Source organism: Eutrigla gurnardus (genome assembly GCF_963514095.1).
Source record: "Eutrigla gurnardus genome assembly, chromosome: 10".
Classification (NCBI taxonomy): domain Eukaryota; kingdom Metazoa; phylum Chordata; class Actinopteri; order Perciformes; family Triglidae; genus Eutrigla; species Eutrigla gurnardus.
This window is the reverse complement of record NC_139924.1, coordinates 4,541,438-4,559,278: the sequence shown is the minus strand read 5'-3', so window position 1 is coordinate 4,559,278 and position 17,841 is coordinate 4,541,438. Positions and strand designations below refer to the sequence as shown.

The 17,841-nt window shown below is 42.5% G+C and overlaps 2 protein-coding genes across 2 annotated transcripts in view; both read left to right on the top strand.

Moving 5' to 3' along the window:
* Positions 1-14,591, top strand: part of ppm1lb (protein phosphatase, Mg2+/Mn2+ dependent, 1Lb) — a 39,880-nt gene extending 25,289 nt beyond the window's left edge. The window contains exons 2-4 of the mRNA XM_084018709.1: positions 5,117-5,333; positions 10,725-10,886; positions 12,442-14,591. Coding sequence (XP_083874835.1) covers positions 5,117-5,333; positions 10,725-10,886; positions 12,442-12,782 — 720 coding nt within the window. The 3' untranslated portion in view covers positions 12,783-14,591. The remainder of the gene's footprint in view (positions 1-5,116; positions 5,334-10,724; positions 10,887-12,441) is intronic.
* A 115-nt stretch (positions 14,592-14,706) lies between these two features.
* Positions 14,707-16,852, top strand: LOC311019358 (ADP-ribosylation factor-like protein 14). The gene is made up of 2 exons (XM_084018710.1): positions 14,707-15,752; positions 16,125-16,852. The coding sequence occupies exons 1-2, from the start codon at positions 15,438-15,440 to the stop codon at positions 16,431-16,433; spliced, it is 624 nt and encodes a 207-aa protein (XP_083874836.1). The 5' UTR covers positions 14,707-15,437; the 3' UTR covers positions 16,434-16,852.
* The last annotated feature ends 989 nt before the right edge of the window (positions 16,853-17,841 follow it).

Below are 17,841 nucleotides of genomic sequence, written 5' to 3'. Positions count from 1 at the left end.
CTTGTGATTATAATTTAAAATGTGTGAATTTGAAATCAAAACAACAAAGTGAAATATTTTGAAATGCTCTTTCTCCAGACTCTCTTATCTAGTGTCCATTGTTTCCCCTGTATTTCACAGCTTTCATGGTTTTCTGCCACTTATCTCAGTCTTTCAACTGGGAGGACTGTCTCTCTTTCACCCCCTCTTTCTTTAATGATATGCTTGAGTGATGCTAATGAATAGTTCTTACACTCCTCCTCGGTCTCTCCCACTCTCTTCCCTTTTTTCGTCTCTCCATCCGCCTGCTTGATCTGTCAGAGGGACGGCAGAAAGAGATTTTTCTACTTTGGTTATGAAACTCCCTCAGGGTGATTCTGAAGGGAAACTCTGATGACTTTCCTCATTTCTGCCAGCCTGGCGATGTGACGGATGGAAGTGTTTAAAAGGCCTGACCATTTCTGTTGGGCTGTCCATCTTGAGTGGCTCACAGTCAGGAGGGAGTGTTTGGGTAGATTATAGTAAAGGTGAAAGTGTGTAGGAGGCCCTGTTGAGATAGGAAGGTGTGTGTGTGTGTGTGTGTGTGTGTGTGTGTGTGTGTGTGTGTGTGTGTGTGTGTGTGTGTGTGTGTGTGTGTGTGTGTGTGTGTGTGTGTGTGTGTGTGTGTGTGTGTGTGTGTGTGTGTGTGTGGTTTGTGTATTTACTGTATGCATACGAGCCTTTGTGTCTGCAAGGTTTGCAGTGAACACAATGACTGTTAAGGTTTTGACAAATTTTTGACAAATTTGATAATATAGTAACTGTTTCAGTTATCAAGCAAAAACATGGACATTATTCAACATTATTCTTGTGATATTTTCTTAAAGGAGAAATCCGGTCATTTTTGACCCCATGTCCGTTGTCCTCAGGGTCATCCCGACTTATTAGAAGCAAAAAACCCGACAAAAATTGACGTTGCCTAGCCCGAGATCTGTACCTGCCTGGCAGCCTTCCAGACTCGCTACAATGCTAACCCATTGGGGCAACTTTTATCTGCTTTCCTGGGCCACAGAAAACAATTCCAAGACCTATGCAACACGGGTTGTGTCCGTACGAGACACCACGGCGCTCGTTTAGCACAAATAGTGTGGCAAAACGACATAAATGTGTGTTTTAGCATGAAGTTACTCACCTCAAATCACCCCGTAGAGTAGACATTAGCAGTAGATAGCCGAGCGCCTGTCATCCCTCCCAGTCACCGCAGAAACGAAAACGTTTTTCACGTAGTTTTGATTTTGTATCCATAAAGAAACGACTGAGCAGTGCAGTCGTCCTGTCCGTAATAAATCCATGAAGCTGTTACGTCCGTATGACTGTTACAACATAGCAACATAGCTTCAGCTAGTAACGTGCCGGGCGCTCGTCCGTCCCAGTCACCGCAGAAACATAGCAACGATAGCTTACAGCTAAACAGTAGCCGGGAGCCAAAACAATGGAAGACTCGCGCAAGTTCCCGTCTCCCGACGTCCTCACTCTGGAGCTGTTTTCAAGCCACTAGTGACAAACTTCTTTCCATCGAGTAGTGCCGTCATGTCCATATGACAGTGTAACTGGCGCTAGCCTACATAGTAAGATTGCTTAGCCTTTGTGACAGTTGAAGCTGCTACAGCGACAACAAATCTCGCGCAGTCTCAGTAGGCTAGTTGTGTTGACGGCATGAGTGGGAGTCGCGTGTCGCGTGTCGCGCGTGCAGACTGCAGTCTCTCATCAACACAGTGAGAACAAAGTGACCCTCGCGCGACTGTTCAAGATGTTTCACTGTACTGGCTTGAAAACAGCTCCAGAGTGAGGACGGCAGACGGGAACTTGCGCGAGACTTGCATTGTTTTGGCTCCCAGCTACTGTTTAGCTGTAAGCAGTCGTTGCTATGTTGTAACATAGTCATACATATGGACATAACAGCTTCATGGGTTTATTACGAACAGGACGACTGCACTGCTCGGTCGTTTCTTTATGGATACAAAATCAAAACTACAAGGAAAACGTCTTCGTTTCTGCGGTGACTGGGACGGACGAGCGCCCGGCACGTTACTAGCTGAAGCTATGTTGCTATGTTGTAACAGTCATACATATGGACGTAACAGCTTCATGGATTTATTACGGACATGACGACTGCACTGCTCGGTCGTTTCTTTATGGATACAAAATCAAAACTACGTGAAAAACGTTTTCGTTTCTGCGGTGACTGGGAGGGACGACAGGCGCCCGGCTGTCTACTGCTAATGTCTACTCTACGGGGTGATTTGAGGTGAGTAACTTCATGCTAAAACACACATATTTATGTCGTTTTGCCACACTATTTGTGCTAAACGAGCGCCGTGGTGTCTCGTACGGACACAACCTGTGTTGCATAGGTCTTGGAATTGTTTTCTGTGGCCCAGGAAAGCAGATACAACGGTGCCCCAATGGGTTAGCATTGTAGCGAGTCTGGAAGGCTGCCAGGCAGGTACAGATCTCGGGCTAAGCAACGTCCATTTTTGTCGGGTTTTTTGCTTCTAATAAGTCGGGATGACCCTGAGGACAACGGACATGGGGTCAAAAATGACCGGATTTCTCCTTTAAATCTCAAAGTAAACTATCAACTGACTTTACTTATTTGATTCATTCTCCCTCTTTAGCTGTGTTTTCAACTGCAGCAGGAAGATATTTGAAGTGCAAAAGCTTTAAAGCACCAAACAACAGCAGAGAAATCTACCCCCATATCTGGCAAATATTATGGAGCATGAAGTAAATCCATCTCTCAAATTATTATACGCTAGTGCCATGTACACTGTGTGGGATGCACATTCAAGCAAAGGGCGGCGCAGTTCACGTCCTGATGTTGGTTTCACTGATCGGTGGTCATGATGCACCAACAAAGGCAGGAAAGAAGACAAAATAATGAGTAATTTAGACTCATAAATAAAATCGACTTTGCAAATGTTTTCCACACTATGTGTGTTTTGGTGACCAACACTGAATGTAAATATAACTTCTTCTTCTTTTTCTTCTTTCACTCCACTTTCACGTTTTTACTTTCTCCACTGCTGTGAATCGGAAAGTTAAGAATTTGAGTTCTTGACCTCTGCTGCTTTAAGTTCTGTCTCCGTCGGCTAGCTCTCCCATCAAACTCAGCCCCATTTATTCTGGATCTGCTCCCTCGTCCTCCAGTCGGCTCTTCCTGCATTCCTTCAACCCCTAATCTCATCCCCCATTTTTGTTCCCTCCTGTATTACTCGCCTTGATCCTTGCCATCCTGTCTTCATCCCTCTATCCCACAGTCTTCATCCCCATGCGTCCCCGCTTACCTCCCTCTTCTACCCTTCCTTCCTGTCATCGTCTTATAAGCTGCTGCAGAGGCTGCAGTCAGGTGTTTGATGTGTCAATCCGGTTAGCCAGAAAAGTGAGATTGTCAGATAATCGTGGCGTAGCCTTCACTTCCCATTCTGTCAAGGCTGTCTCTGCTGTTCCCAAGCTGTGACACACATGCGCTCACAAAGACTGATTGCAGTCAAATGGTCTGCAGGAATGCAGTCGGGAAAAGGCTTGGTGACCCCAGTGCTTTGTGAAAGACTGACAGGCAGACAATTAAACGGCTTGGTAATTGGCACAGCAATCACCCCAGCAGACAAGTCTTCTTGTTCTAGTTATGACCTTTGAACTTAGTTTATGACTAATGACGGACGCTTTCTGCACGGTGACCGTAGGATGAAGGTATGTCACCTGCGATTGTCTTCAGATGAGAAAGGAGTGTGTCAGAAAGATCCATGGTGATTTTGGACTGAATATCTCCGTGGAAACGGAGAGCAGGGACTTGGGGAAATGGAAAATTGGAAGGGTTTGGGTTTCATTGGATAAGATAGGGGACGTGTGATGGAGAATCAATAACAGTGAAAAGAAATAAGAGGGGAGTAGATGAGTTGGTTTCATGTGTAAAGAAGAAGCAGCGGAGTCGAGGTTATCTGAGTTCTTAAAAGTAATTTCCCAGAGCAGAATGAGATATAGACGGAGAGAGAGAACGAGAGGAAGGTATAGATAGGAGAGATAGCTAAATGGGGACAGTGTGTGAGCACTTGAGACGTATTAAGAGGCAGGAAATTGCAAACATTTTTCTCTCCTGCAGTCTTGACTGGCTTATTCTCCTTTCTTAATCCACTGATTTTAATTACTGCAGGAGTAGACTTTCTACAAACCAGGTATGAAATATGAGCCCGGCTATATAAATGCTGCAGATCAGTGGCACAACATTATCTAACGTTCGTACTTGGAACTTGCTGAACTTTGTGACCTTGGACTGGCTTGTCTTCCCTGTTTGGCACCGAGCCGGGGAGGGAGGCATTATTCGCTCTGAAAGGGCGGTGGGGCGGGGTGTGGGAGAGGTTGAGCTGGTGTTATACGAAGAGTAAAATGGATAGAGGTGAAGATACAGTTTCTCTGGCTCAGCTCGATCCCACGGCGGGGTGTGAGCGTGAGCTTGTGTGCGTTTGATTGACGATGCACTTTTTCCTCCTTTTATCTCCGTTTATCTGGGATTCATCTGCTTCGCCCAGGCAGGAAGGACAATCAGGTTACTGCCACTGTAGCCTGATGTGTATACCACCTGCCAAATGCACTCAGTGTATTTAATGGAGATATGTAGAACAGGCTTTTTGTGAATCAATAGCACGACATTTCAGTATGAATATTCTGTATCGATAATGTTCTAATGCATCTCTCCTGTTCAACCTGATGGCATCAAATCTGCAGGCCTTGATGATGTTCATTCACTGATTCCAGCCTCTCCATCCATCCGTTTCAATGGTGACATCAGCATTAGGGCTGCGACTAACTATTGTTTTTATTGATGCTTAACCTAATGATTTATTATTTTATTATTATTATTTATGATTTATTGTTCAGTCTCTGTCTAACATGTAAAAAACAACACTCCAATAGCCAAAGAAATACAAGACACAAAAGAGACAAAGGCAGCAAATTCTCATATTTGAGAATCCTAAATGTTTGGCATTTTTGTTTTCTGTCACCTGTCGCATCCATTTATTGTGAATTTTTGACCAAAAAGTTTTCCATCTGCAGCCCACTAACTCTTCGTCTGCCTCCCTCTGATCTCCATTATCAGGCTGCTGCTGACTTCGCCAAGGCCCACCTGCCTGAGGCGCTCCGCCAGCAGCTACTCACCTACGAACGGGAGAGAGAGCGAGACCGAGAAAAAGACAAGGAGAAAGATGAGAAGAAGGAGCGGGGTGGCCTTTCCTATCCTTCCATCCTGGAGCAGCAGATCCGGACTTTAGACAGAGAAATGCTGGACAAGCTCTCTGCCACCTACAACGAAGCAGGTGTGTGTTTGTCATACACCACAATGACCCCAAACTGTAAAAACATGTGCACATAACTATGATGAAAAATGTGTTTTCTACACGGGTTCTTTCAGTGAAAGTGATCTAAATGAGTGCATGGTGTTTATCACATTGGAAGTGTGGCCACTATAGAGGGCAGAGTCCACATAAAGATGGATTTCAACCACAAGTGATGCTCATTAATGGGGACTCAAGTAAGTCCAGAGCAATGTTTTTAAATGTGCTCTATTAAGCTGCACCCAAAACAATTATGTTCTGCTCCAATGTTTCACTAGACTGTTGTTAAATAGTGACTGTCAGCAGCCCCGGGCCATGCTTATTCAGCTGTTTAAATACAAGCTGATCTTCACAAGGCGTGTAGTAATTATCTCTGGAGAGAGAGGGAGAGGGAGGGAGAGAGAGGTCAGAGGTCAGAAGGAAGGAGGACATTTTGCTGGTAAGAGCTATACAGTAGAAAGGGACGAGGGACAAGGGAGGACAATACAGAAAGACAGACAGGAAAGGGACAAACAGAGAGCGGGGCTTTGAAATGGTGAGGAGAACGACAACATGGATTCTGAATGAACCGAAACAAACCTTTGGCAGACAGGACGAAGATGGAACAAAGTCCAAGAACAGAATCACACAGTAGAGACGTATGATATTCATCCATTAAGTGATTTGTTGTAGATTCCATTACAGCCTTGTTTGTAAGATCATGACCACGGTCAAATAGATGTATAATAGGTTTTGTAGACACCTGCTCTCAACATCTGATCTGTGTCTGCCTCCTTCTGTCCTACCTCGCCTGTCCCACCCAGGCTCCACAGACCCGTCCATAGCTTTTTTCTTATCTCCATATATTCCTATCAAGGACCGACACTGAGCTTATAGATACATTTACAGTCAAGCTCCCTGACAATGGAAATGCTCCCACGTCGTTTAATCCAAGCCTCCGACAGTCGGGGATTGAATTTGCTGCAGCGTTTGCCCCATCTTTCATAGCGTCTCAGGGGGGGGATCTGCTCATCAGGTAATTGTTGTGCATTCTTGTCCCCGTATCTGATTCAACAATCACATCATTTAGGGTGCAAAGCTCCCTGCTTTCTGTCGCAATCAGGGCCTAAATGAAGCTGGCAGGGGAGGAAGGGAGAGGGGAAAATAGAGAAACACACTCTCGATTGAGCTCCCAGTCCCCAGGACAACTGCGTATCAGATTTATCAGCCTGTTCATTCAGCCCTCTGTTGTTTATCAGCCAACAAAAGCGCTTGAAAGGAAGATAAGGAAGATGGGACTTTGATGGAAAGGCCAGGAGCCTCCAGTCTATTATGGTGTCTTTAATGTGATGTGGTATTCTGTTAGTACAAACCTTTATTTACCTGTGTGGCGTGTCCCTCAGCACGTTAGCACCGAGGACGCAACGGTGTGCAGTCGGGCCTTAGCCCAGTACTCAGTGGTTACTGGTACAAGCAGCAATCTAGAGCGATTGGAATGGTTAAGATCAGGACATTTTTTAGGATATTTTCATCAATCTGCAAGAGAAAAATATACCTCTGAAATGAGCCCTCTTCACACAAACAGCAAGCAACGTTTACATACGGCATCATTTCAGTGTCAAACTGGCAAAAGGCTGAACTCCAAGAAAGCAGAACATTTAGAAATCTGTAGGATGGAAGGAAATATGTCTGCTTCAGTAAAGTATTAGTATGGTAACACACGAATAGTATTGTATTGCAAGAGAGTGTATCTTAAACAGTATACCGCTGTAATGAATATAAGCCTCTTTGGTAGTTAGAGTTCTTCATCAAGCTTTTTAGTGTTTTGCTTTGCTTTGTTTTCCTTTTGTGATTATTTTTAGTTAAAGTTGTTTTGTTGTTGCTCTGAGTCATTTTATTTTTCTGCTGTGGCTCCAGTGATGTTAATCTTAGTTTGGGCTGTTGTTTTTCCTCTGTGAAGCGTCTTAAAACTTGAAATAAGAACACTCTACATTCCGTTCCCCTTTAACTAAATGTTTGCCCAAACCAAGTACGTTTGCAGCAGTTTGTTCAAACTATTCAGTGTTTCCTCCTTTTAGTTTACTTTGTTTGTCGACTCAAGAGCAAAGCCATTCAGACAGTGTTGGCACCAAATGCCAACAATGACGCCTATGCTGATCTTACAGCCCCAGTTATGTGCACCGTGAATGTTAGAATAAAGGTTTTTTACTTTAATTGTTAAACGCCATATGGATTTGCTCTGAATAGATACTTTTGATTTGCCTTCACTACATTGAGGCTGCGGCTGATCAGAATGTGACCTACTAGTTCTAGTGGAGCTGGGGGACTGTTGAGGACTTGTGATTCATGTCATCATTTTGACTATAATATGACAAAACACAATATTCTGAGTCTTTGTCGTCTCACTGAAGTAGAGACAAATCAACTGTTGGTGTTTTTTCAACCAAAGGTTTCCTGCTGGATACCATTCATTGAAAGTGCTCCAAGTACCTTGGCTGTATTTTGGGTCCTGCTTTGCAGCGTAAGTGCCCAAGTAGTAGGCCTACAGCCTTTGGCAACAAACTGTGGACCTACAGATGGACAGCAGAGACGAAATGCTTCCAGGAATCAGGTTAAGTTCAAATGAAGACACATTATATTTATTTAAGGAACAGCCCATTTTAAACGTTTATTTATGTGCCGTTGAGACAAAAGTGCATTAGGAAGTGTTGCCCGGGGTCATGAAAATAATGTTGATTGAACATTTGAAAAACACCAAACAGGTTTGACAGGCTTTGGCATCTGAGATATGACAGTTCCAGTTATGTAACTACACAGCTCATCATTGCGGTGGTTTTTGGCAGCTGACTCTTACATTTCTCATGCCGGAGTCTCCGAAATTCACTAAGGAGCCTCTTTTTAAAGCCGTTCTTACTCACAGCATGCAGAACCATTAGATGGCGAGCGTTTCCACTGTGATGAATTATCTATCATCTCAAGGAAGTTTCAAGCCTTCACAAGTTTGATGTTGTGCTCTGACTGTCTGACCTTCGCAGGAAAAAAAAGGATTTGTGTTTAAAGATGTCTAAGTGCGTACTGACTCCAGGCACGGACATTTTAATTTTTCTGCACCCGGTTGGTTTTGTGAACAGGAAAGAGATTGATTATTTTAAAGTGGAACTCTACTGACTTCCTGGCCTTGGGGACTACTGAATATGTGAATAAAGATGTAAAGGACAGTCAGCGTCGGCTGGAGATGAATACTAAAAGAGTCTGGGCGTGTGCAGTTAGAAAGAAGTGAGTTTATTTAAAACCTGTCCATCAGGAGTCCGAGTGTTATAGGAGTTCAATGCTAAATTGGCCGATAACAGCTTTAAATTAATTACTTACCCACAAGGTTGCCCTAACCACCTTTAATAATTAGAGGAAATACTTGGATCTATCAGCCTATCAGATCACATGCTTTACTCAGATATGAACTGAATACCAGTACAGTTTCTGAGGAATAATAATCTACTATCTTTTTTGTATCATAAGAAATTAAAAAGGGAACACGAACCACTCTGGAGAAATACTTAGTTGAAATGTCCCAAAGAAAAATCTCTCTGAAGGCTTCAAAAAGGCTGAGGCTGGCCCCAAGGCAGATAGTTATTTAGGATAGAAAGAAAAGAAAGGAATAAAAATGATGCATAATAGAAAGCAGAGATTGTCTGATGTTTAATACTGACATATAGTATGCAAATTCAACGCTCAATGCTTTATGCAGTGGAAAAAGCAAAAAATAGCATTACTATAAATGTTAACAGTGCGAGTCCAGGGAGGGCAGGTAAGACATACCGTCAGCTCTTAGGGGGGGAAATCCTGTTGTAGGTGGAAACATGGGCAGGTAGTGTGTTTTTTATTCTAGAAAGGCTTTGAGACAATGAGCGGGGTGAGTGGGGGAGGGGAGGGGGGCAGGCCTGCCCTCTCATTTTTCACCTAAATGCCAAGCAGCTCGGTTAGGAAGATAAATCCATGGGAGGTGTTGTGGTGCTAGTCTTTTCTAAGTCTGAAGGAGAGAATCCGTGCAATAATACCAATTGGACTACGGCTGAGATGTTAATCTTATTTGAGTGTTGAAGGTGTGTCTGGCCAAGACAAGCCAATAATTAGCATGAGCACGGGGTGCATGCCGGCTACGCTGCCGTTCTCATCGGGGATGCTGAACGCGTGCTTGGCATGGCTGGGCTAATTGGAGAAGGGCGTGCTAGCGAGGCACCTTAGTTCATTATCTGTATCGCCATGGGAACAAGATAACAATAATTAGCTGGACAGCGTGGGGAAGTGCCGCTGAGCTATATAGCGGCAGGATTAGGGATGCATACGATGATGTAACTAATAGAAATGGAATTTTCAAAAACTAAAGTAAAAGGTTTACTAAGTCATTTACAATAAAGTGGCAACAACATTCACTTCATTCATCTTGGCGTCGCCTCCAGCTTGTGTTCTTTCTCAGTTCTTTTCTGTCCCTTCCTCTCTTTTCTTCCCTGTTTAGCACCTTTTTCTCACCCAAAGCTGTAAATCGCAGAAGAAAATCATTGTCGTGCTGAGAGGTAATCTCTTTTCTCTCTCCTTCCTCAGATATCTCCCCGTCTCTCCTCACTCTCTACCCCTCCTTAACTCTTACTCTTCACTTCATGTGCATCCACTGCTGACTGTTCCCTCTCTCCCATCTCCATCCCCATTTACTGTGAATTAAGGTCCTGGACCTCTCTCTCTCTGTCCGGGTGGTCCAGACCAGTAGGAACCCCAACGTTCTCCTGCCCCCCCCCTCTCTCTCTCTCTAGTTTTGTCTTTGCTCTGTGTGAGCAGATGGCCAAACAGGCAGATCTGTTCTTTCTCTACAGGATTTTGGATCTCACACAATGGGCCTCAGATTCTGAGTCCAGACTCCATTCTGCCTGGCTGGGAAGCTAAACAAAGAGAGGAAGAACTAAAAGCGTTTCAGAGAGTGGGACAAAGAAGAAAAGTTACTTCAAAGAGTTTTGAAATGTTTGCACATGATTCATGTCTTCACTGCAGTGCAGGAGGGAGGGAGGCCATTTTAATTAAAGGCTGCTATATTTAGGGTTGGGTAATATGACGATGCATAACGTGTGTTGATGTAAATGTGTTCACACAACTTTCAGCAGGACAGTTTTGTGTCAATACTGGATTATTTTCGCCATCGTGGCTAAAATTTCATTTCATGGACCCCAGAGGATGAACCCTAATGGCTTTGTGATCCCCCGACCTTTCCTCTAGCACCACTGTGAGGTTGACATTTGATGTTTTGATTGAAATGTCTTGATAAATATTGGCTGGACCGCCGTGAAATTTGCTTTGGACTTTCATGTTCCCCTCAGGATGAATTGTAATAACCACCATCTGTTCCAGGTACTACGTGTCTGGTGGCCCTGCTGTCTGATAAGGAGTTGACGGTGGCCAACGTTGGAGACTCGCGTGGAGTTCTTTGCGATAAGGACGGCAACGCCGTTCCTCTGTCGCACGACCACAAACCGTACCAACTCAAAGAACGAAAGAGGATCAAGAAGGCTGGTGAGAAAATCAGCTGCAGTCCAGACCAATAGACTTTCTGAGCAGCAGAACGAGGCTTTAGTTCAAACTTGAGGGAACATCAGATTCAGATTGTTGTCATGAAAGCAACAAGAAAGAAGCAAGAAGAAATTCTTATGATCAAAGCTAAGCACCATTATCCCTTTTTTCCCACCAGATCCTGTGTGTCTGTGCTCAGGCTGACATCAAACCCTAGTGACTGATAACACAATCTGCTTCTAAAGCAGCATGTTATCAAATGAAGCCACACAGTGCACAGCATTTAAGGTGTATTTGAAGGCATAAACCCCCTGCTACCCTATCTGCATACTCTACGTGATGAAGAGAGTCTGATGGCAGGTTCCCAGCTTAGTCAGTCAGTCTGCTCACTGTCAGAATAGCCCAACATCTCCATCTAATGGTCTGATTGGGTACTAAAAAAACACGTTTATTTGCATTATGTGGCTGATCACTTATTCATGTAGCATAGTTGCAGTTATGATAGTACAGATGATTCCTACTCTTTTTACTTAATTGAGAAGGCATCTAATGTTTTAATCATATCCAATATACAGGAATCACTAATATGCTAATAAATGCTCTCTCATGCAGAATCACTATCCTGTTACAGTGACGTTTGTCTCTCTCTGTGACACATGCTTGTAAACACTCAAAATCATGTTGTTGTTCCTATTTAGTTTGATGCCTGAAGTCCTCAAACTAAAACAGTGCATTTTCAATAAACTTAGTACTGACTGTATAGGAATGAAAACTGAATAATGAAACCAATTTAAAACATAAACTACTGGTTATGGACCATTAAATACTATTAATGATAATGTGAGGGCAGAGTTTTTACTGCATTATTAGCTCAACCGCTGCCCTCATAGCTCAATGTATCCCTCTCGTTTTTAATTGCTATTTGTCCATAACATCTCCAACACTTGTGTAAGTAATTAAGTAAAGAGGCAGTAGATGCTTCAGCAGCCGACGACACAGAGCTCAAGTCCTCTACCTTTTCTGGGAATTTTGGAATTTTGGCTAACTAATAATAGAAATAGAAAGTTACACATTTTTATAGCCTGAACTCTTAACCTCAGTAAAGTTACAATGCTGTCTACGGCCTTCCTCAGTGGAAACTAGGGAGGCACCCTGACCTAGTATGGAAGTCTTCATCTTATCATTCCCAGTACAATTCCCTGCATGCAGATCTGTTGAAGCCCTAGAGGACACACAGCTGTACTTGCAGGATGTGACATGAACCGAAGCGTGTCCAGCATAAACAATTGCGTTCCATGAGCCCTGAGTGAAAACATGCCAATAGCACTAATCCATATTATGACTTGCACTTGGATGTGAACATGGCGGTCTCATAGTTGATAGAAATGAATAGACTTGGAAAACATCTGTTTCTCTACTTTTCCCTCTCACCTTTGTTTTCCTCCGTCCTCCTTACTTCCTCACATTCTTTTAACACATCCTCCCTCCTGCTTGTATTTCACTTCCCGCTCTATGTGATGTCCCTTTCCAACCGTTTCCCTTCTGCCGTCGTCCTCAGGTGGCTTCATCAGCTTCAACGGCTCGTGGCGTGTCCAGGGCATCTTGGCCATGTCCCGGTCTCTGGGCGACTACCCGCTGAAGAACCTCAACGTGGTCACTGCTGATCCTGACATCATGTCGTTTGACCTGAACAAGCTGCAGCCGGAGTTCATGATCCTGGCGTCCGACGGCCTGTGGGACACCTTCAGCAACGAGGAGGCGGTCCGCTTCATCAGGGAGCGACTGGGCGAGCCTCATTTCGGCGCCAAGAGCATCGTCCTCCAGTCCTACTATCGTGGTTGCCCTGACAACATCACTGTCATGGTGGTCAAGTTTAAAGGCAAGGCCAGTGAGCAGTAGGCCACCCGTCTACGACACACAATATCTATATTATGTTTGAATAGAAGTAAGAATAACATAAGCTGAAGATGAAAGATTTAGAAACTGAGCCCCCAACGTTTGAGCGAGAACAATTTCTATCACATTTACGTAGGCTAACGATTTAGTGCATCAACCCTCCCTTTACTTTTACTGTGGGAATTTGACACTTGTAAGAATCCGTCTTTCATTTAGGCTTAGCCATATCATGCAGACGCCATAATGCAAGCTGGGTCACTGTTATGCAAATAAACAGATTTAGCTTTGTGTGTGTGTGTGTGTGTGTGTGTGTGTGTGTGTGTGTGTGTGTGTGTGTGTGTGTGTGTGTGTGTGTGTGTGTGTGTGTGTGTGTGTGTGTGTGTGTGTGTGTGTGTGTGTGTGAGAGATTGAGAAACGTGTTGCGTAACGTTACCAACCGTTTCTTTGTCTAGCCAATGATAAAACATTTAAAGGATACACGCTAGCATGGAGTTTTACTTCCACATTATTTCAAAGGTGATGTTGTTCGCTCCATGTCTGTGTGACCACTAATGTCTATAGTTTTAGATTCTGAACTGTTTCCACATCATTCAATTGTAAACAGACATCTCTGGAGTGACTGCACTGAAAAGGGTTTTTTTCTTGATCAAACACGTCACTGGTGCAAATATGAATTTATTCCCTTTATACATGAACAACACAAATCATAATATGCATTATGCTTGTTCAAATAACACCATTCATATTGTACAGCAATGGAACAAATTACAACGGTGATGTCACGCTTACTGAGTGTGGACATTCTTGATCTAAGGATGAATGAAGTGTTTCGTCTCGAGTTGCCCAATTCTATAAGTTGTTATAATGTTGTTCACTTAAAATGGTTGCTGTTAGCTTGGTGTTGATAAAGCCTTGTTTGGGGTTTGATTGTTGATAAAAGTTCATTTTTGTTTTATTTAGTTTGATCCCAAATCTTATCAGAATTCATGTGATTACTGATAATGTAATAACTGTTGGATAATGCTGCATAGGTTTCAATTTTTCAAAACTTTTGGTGATAATGTTGTAACATTTCATTGTGAATCTTAACTGCTAATTATTAATTCACAAGGTTTGTCACATGTCATCTATTAATAAAGTAACTGACTGTTAATTGAAGCTTGTAAGAAGGTAATAATTGAAGTAATAATTGGGGACTTTTTTTACACGTTGACTATTTCCTTGTTTGACTTTTCTTGCATTGACTCCAACCTTCGTGTAAAGAATACGACACAGATATAAATGTACTGAAATTGACAACTTACTGAACTGTAACTCAAAATGTAACAAGCCTTTGAGTGAAATGCATTATTGTCGCCTTATTTTTTTAACTGTTAATTTCCCATTATGAAGTCTGCTGCCAAAACTTGTTTTTGAATGGTTGTAATGCAGTCGATGATGCCATACACACTGCACGACCTTGGTGTCGTAACCTGTTAACTCACGTGTAGAATAGCATTGTCGAAAGAAATGTCTCCAAGAGATATACAACTGTAAGATGAATGTATATACTGTCCTCATGTTAGTATCACCCCTCCACTGTTTATACAGCAATGAAGAAGGCAACGCGTCCGTTCCTGGATTGTTTAACTTCAAAAAATATATCAAACTGTTTGTGCTTTTTCAGTTCACATTCTTCCTTGATGATGTACCTTACAGAGTGTTTTACGTGGCATTTGTACTTTTTTGTTGACTTTAATAAACTGAAAAAAGTAAAATCATTCTGAAGTTTTAAAATATAAATCAAAAAGGTAACATTAAAAGGATAAATGATCATTTTTCTATGTGCCTGTTTTTTTAAACACTACATATTTGCACCACAAATCTACATCCTACAAAAGAGCACACCCTGCTGGGTGATTAGTTCAGTCCACATTTACAAACCAGAAGTCAACAAAAATGGAATATGATTATTTGAAAGGGGGAACAAAACATTATTTTGTTTATTGTTATTATACTAATTGATATTTTCCCATTTGGATGATTTTGTCCAGTCCTAATGTAGCACACTATTGTGTAATGTTACAGTCTGTCAAAATAATTCAAAATGTTTTGTGTCATATGAGATTAATAACAAATGCCCAGAAGCAATTTTTGCTGAGGTTTCTGGAAGCTGCAACTTCAGCGTACATGTTGTCTGTAAAGAAAAAACTACATTTACCCACCAGCCCCGGCTGAGTAATCCCCCACCAAAATGTCCCTGTGATGTCACTGCTATGTGCCGTCCAGTCAGGAAGAAACACATTCTCTGCCGTTCAAACATGGACTTCCTGGCTGCTGGTGTGTATGATGATCTGTAGCAGGTGGGATGTGACCCTGACTATGCAAGGGTAACAAGAGAACTGCATGCAGTTTAGTTGCACCGTCACTTTGGATATAAATAGCTTTACTGAAAGCTACGCAGGGACAGAAGGAAACCCATCACAACAGAGGGGAGGGATCATTCTGCTTGTGTGTACATAAGGCATACAGATAGCAGACAGTCTCATAAGAGAGACACACACTGAGCCTATAGAGAGACGGGACAAAGGGAGACATTGGGTGCAGGCAGCTCAGTTAACACAGCTATACAAAAGGAAGAAGCCTCATTTTTAAACAAAGTTTTATAGACATTAGGACATGGGCATGCATGGATCCAAGCCTCGGAAGCAAGCACAGGTCCTGATGCTGGGTCTGGACGGATCCGGAAAGACCACTCTGCTCTACAAGCTGAAGTACAACGAGAGCGTGGTGACTGTGCCAACTGTGGGCTTCAACGTGGAGACGCTGGAAACGGACCGGAGCAGCCCACGCCTGACGGTGTGGGACGTGGGGGGCCAGAGGAAGATGAGGCCCCACTGGAAGCACTACTACACAGACACAGCCGGACTGGTGTTTGTGGTGGACAGCTGGGATCAGAGGCGGCTGGAGGAGACCCGCAAGGAACTCCATCGGGTAATTAAATCACAGAAGCTTTTATGTAATATTCTCAATTTACAGTTTACTTAGCTTTCTGAGTTATTTTTAGCAGGATCTCATGGCCTTCATCACAACGGAGTTGGCTCATTAGAGGGAAGAATCATTATTTCCATATAAATTAATCCTTAATTGATGAATAAATTAAAGTATAAATAGATCATATTTCATTATGACTGTGTTATAATGTCAATGATTCATTTTGAATGAATGCCAACTCTGTCTCCAACTACATTACAGTGTGTTACAGTACGTTTAAGGCTAGCTAGGTGAAATCTAAACACAATAAAACGTTTGTTTTACACTGTAGTATTTAAAGCTCTTTTTCTCTCTCTTTTCATTTAACTCCAGGTCCTGAGGAACGAGGGTCTCAAAGGAGTCCCTCTTGTGGCCCTTGCCAACAAACAGGACCTCCAGGGAGCTCTCAGCCCAGAGGCACTTTGCCTGACGCTGGACTTGAGAAGAGTGTGCGAGGGCCGGGCCTGGTTCATCCAGCCCTGCTCCGCCACCACCGGCACGGGTCTAGAGGAGGGCTTCAGGAGGATCGTCTATCTGATGAAGACTCCGTTTAAACAGACCCAAGAGGACATTAAGGTTAAGATGAAGTCTAAGGGCCTCGGTATCACAGCTGTGAAACAAGTCATGCTCTGTCGCAGATGATGGATGAAAATCTTTTCTGAAGATTCATTCAAACGACGTGCAGGGTTCCTTCTCGTCTCCCTGTGTGAGTCATCTGCAAGTGGCCTCACTGTGGCGTCTGTGGGATCCAAAGAGGGGACGTGATAAAACAAGGGATGGGATTACAACACAACGTGTTAATCTCGGGGCAGAAAAAGCTTTGAATCAATCCTGAAGACAAAGTGCCTTTGGACCGCGGTGATAACCCGTGATTAATCCCTGGGTTTGAAAGCCGCTGTGTCACAAGCTGATATGAGCTGTTTGCAACATTTGCAATAATTCAGTCTGAGAGTGTTCATAACATTAAAAACTGCGTTTGGTCAAATGTCTGTGGCTCAAAGAAATCTAGTTCTCCAATTGTATTCCTCTTTTTTCATTTACTTGATTTATTTAAATTAATGCTTGTTGTGTGCTTACTGTTTATTTAATTGGAATGATGACACAAACGTGACAAAACAAATATAATGATATGATATTGATGTAAAGTATACACAAATTACAAAAAAAACTGTTAAGTCTGCTCAATTCATGTTGTTGTTATTTAATTCCAAGACACTGTTTCAGCGTTGTTCTGTTTATTTGTTGCAGTGAAATAAAGATGTTAAACTATCTGGAATCAAATTAGGTCATTTTGAGTTTGGTTGATTAAATAAATAGTAGAAAGCATACTTCAATTATTTGCTTAAAATGGTGCAATACAGAACACTTTCAACAGGGACCATACAAGACAGGGCCTTAAAGGATAGGTTCTCATTTTCACAAGTCTGTCGTCAAACATTATTCACATTACATTTTGTACATTAAATGCGTTACCGTTACTGTAATTGATTTCTTGCAAATGTTCTGTGCGAAAATAGCATTTCCAAGTTGAGAAAAAAGCTAATACAAGGCTTCAGCAATCTGACTTCACCAATCAGATGGGTGTCTTCCAAAGTGATTGTGTTTTTAGCACAATATTCCCTGTGTTCCTTGTGTTACAAAGAAGCCCTGTCCAGGGAAACAACATGGAGGAGTTTAGCAATAAATGTTGTATAACAATAAAAGGCTCATCAACTAAAAAAAAACATCTGTTGACACTTAGTGAATTTGGGGCAACTGAACTTCATTGAAGTTTATAAATCCAACATTATTTTAAAGTTGATATTGTACGTTTTTGATTTCATCCGTTTATTGTTATATTTATCTTCGCACCTTTTGTTTCATATTTTATATGCTCACTCTTTTCTACTTTGAACAATTCCTCTCAGGACAAATACAGTTATGTTGTATTTAATCGTATCTGTTTTGTACTTACAGTAAGTGTAGCAGATTAATAAATGTCCTTCTCCTCGTGTATACAATAACCATGCACGCGCATATAATGGCCGGTAATTGTGATTGAACGCAATGA

What these genes read in the sequence shown, in the direction of transcription:
- LOC311019358 (XM_084018710.1), top strand. Translation starts at nt 15,438, where the DNA reads ATGGGCATGCATGGATCCAAGCCTCGGAAGCAAGCACAGGTCCTGATG. An exon ending in CCCGCAAGGAACTCCATCGG is followed by an intron (nt 15,753 to 16,124) that starts GTAATTAAATCA and finishes ATTTAACTCCAG; the next exon opens with GTCCTGAGGAACGAGGGTCT.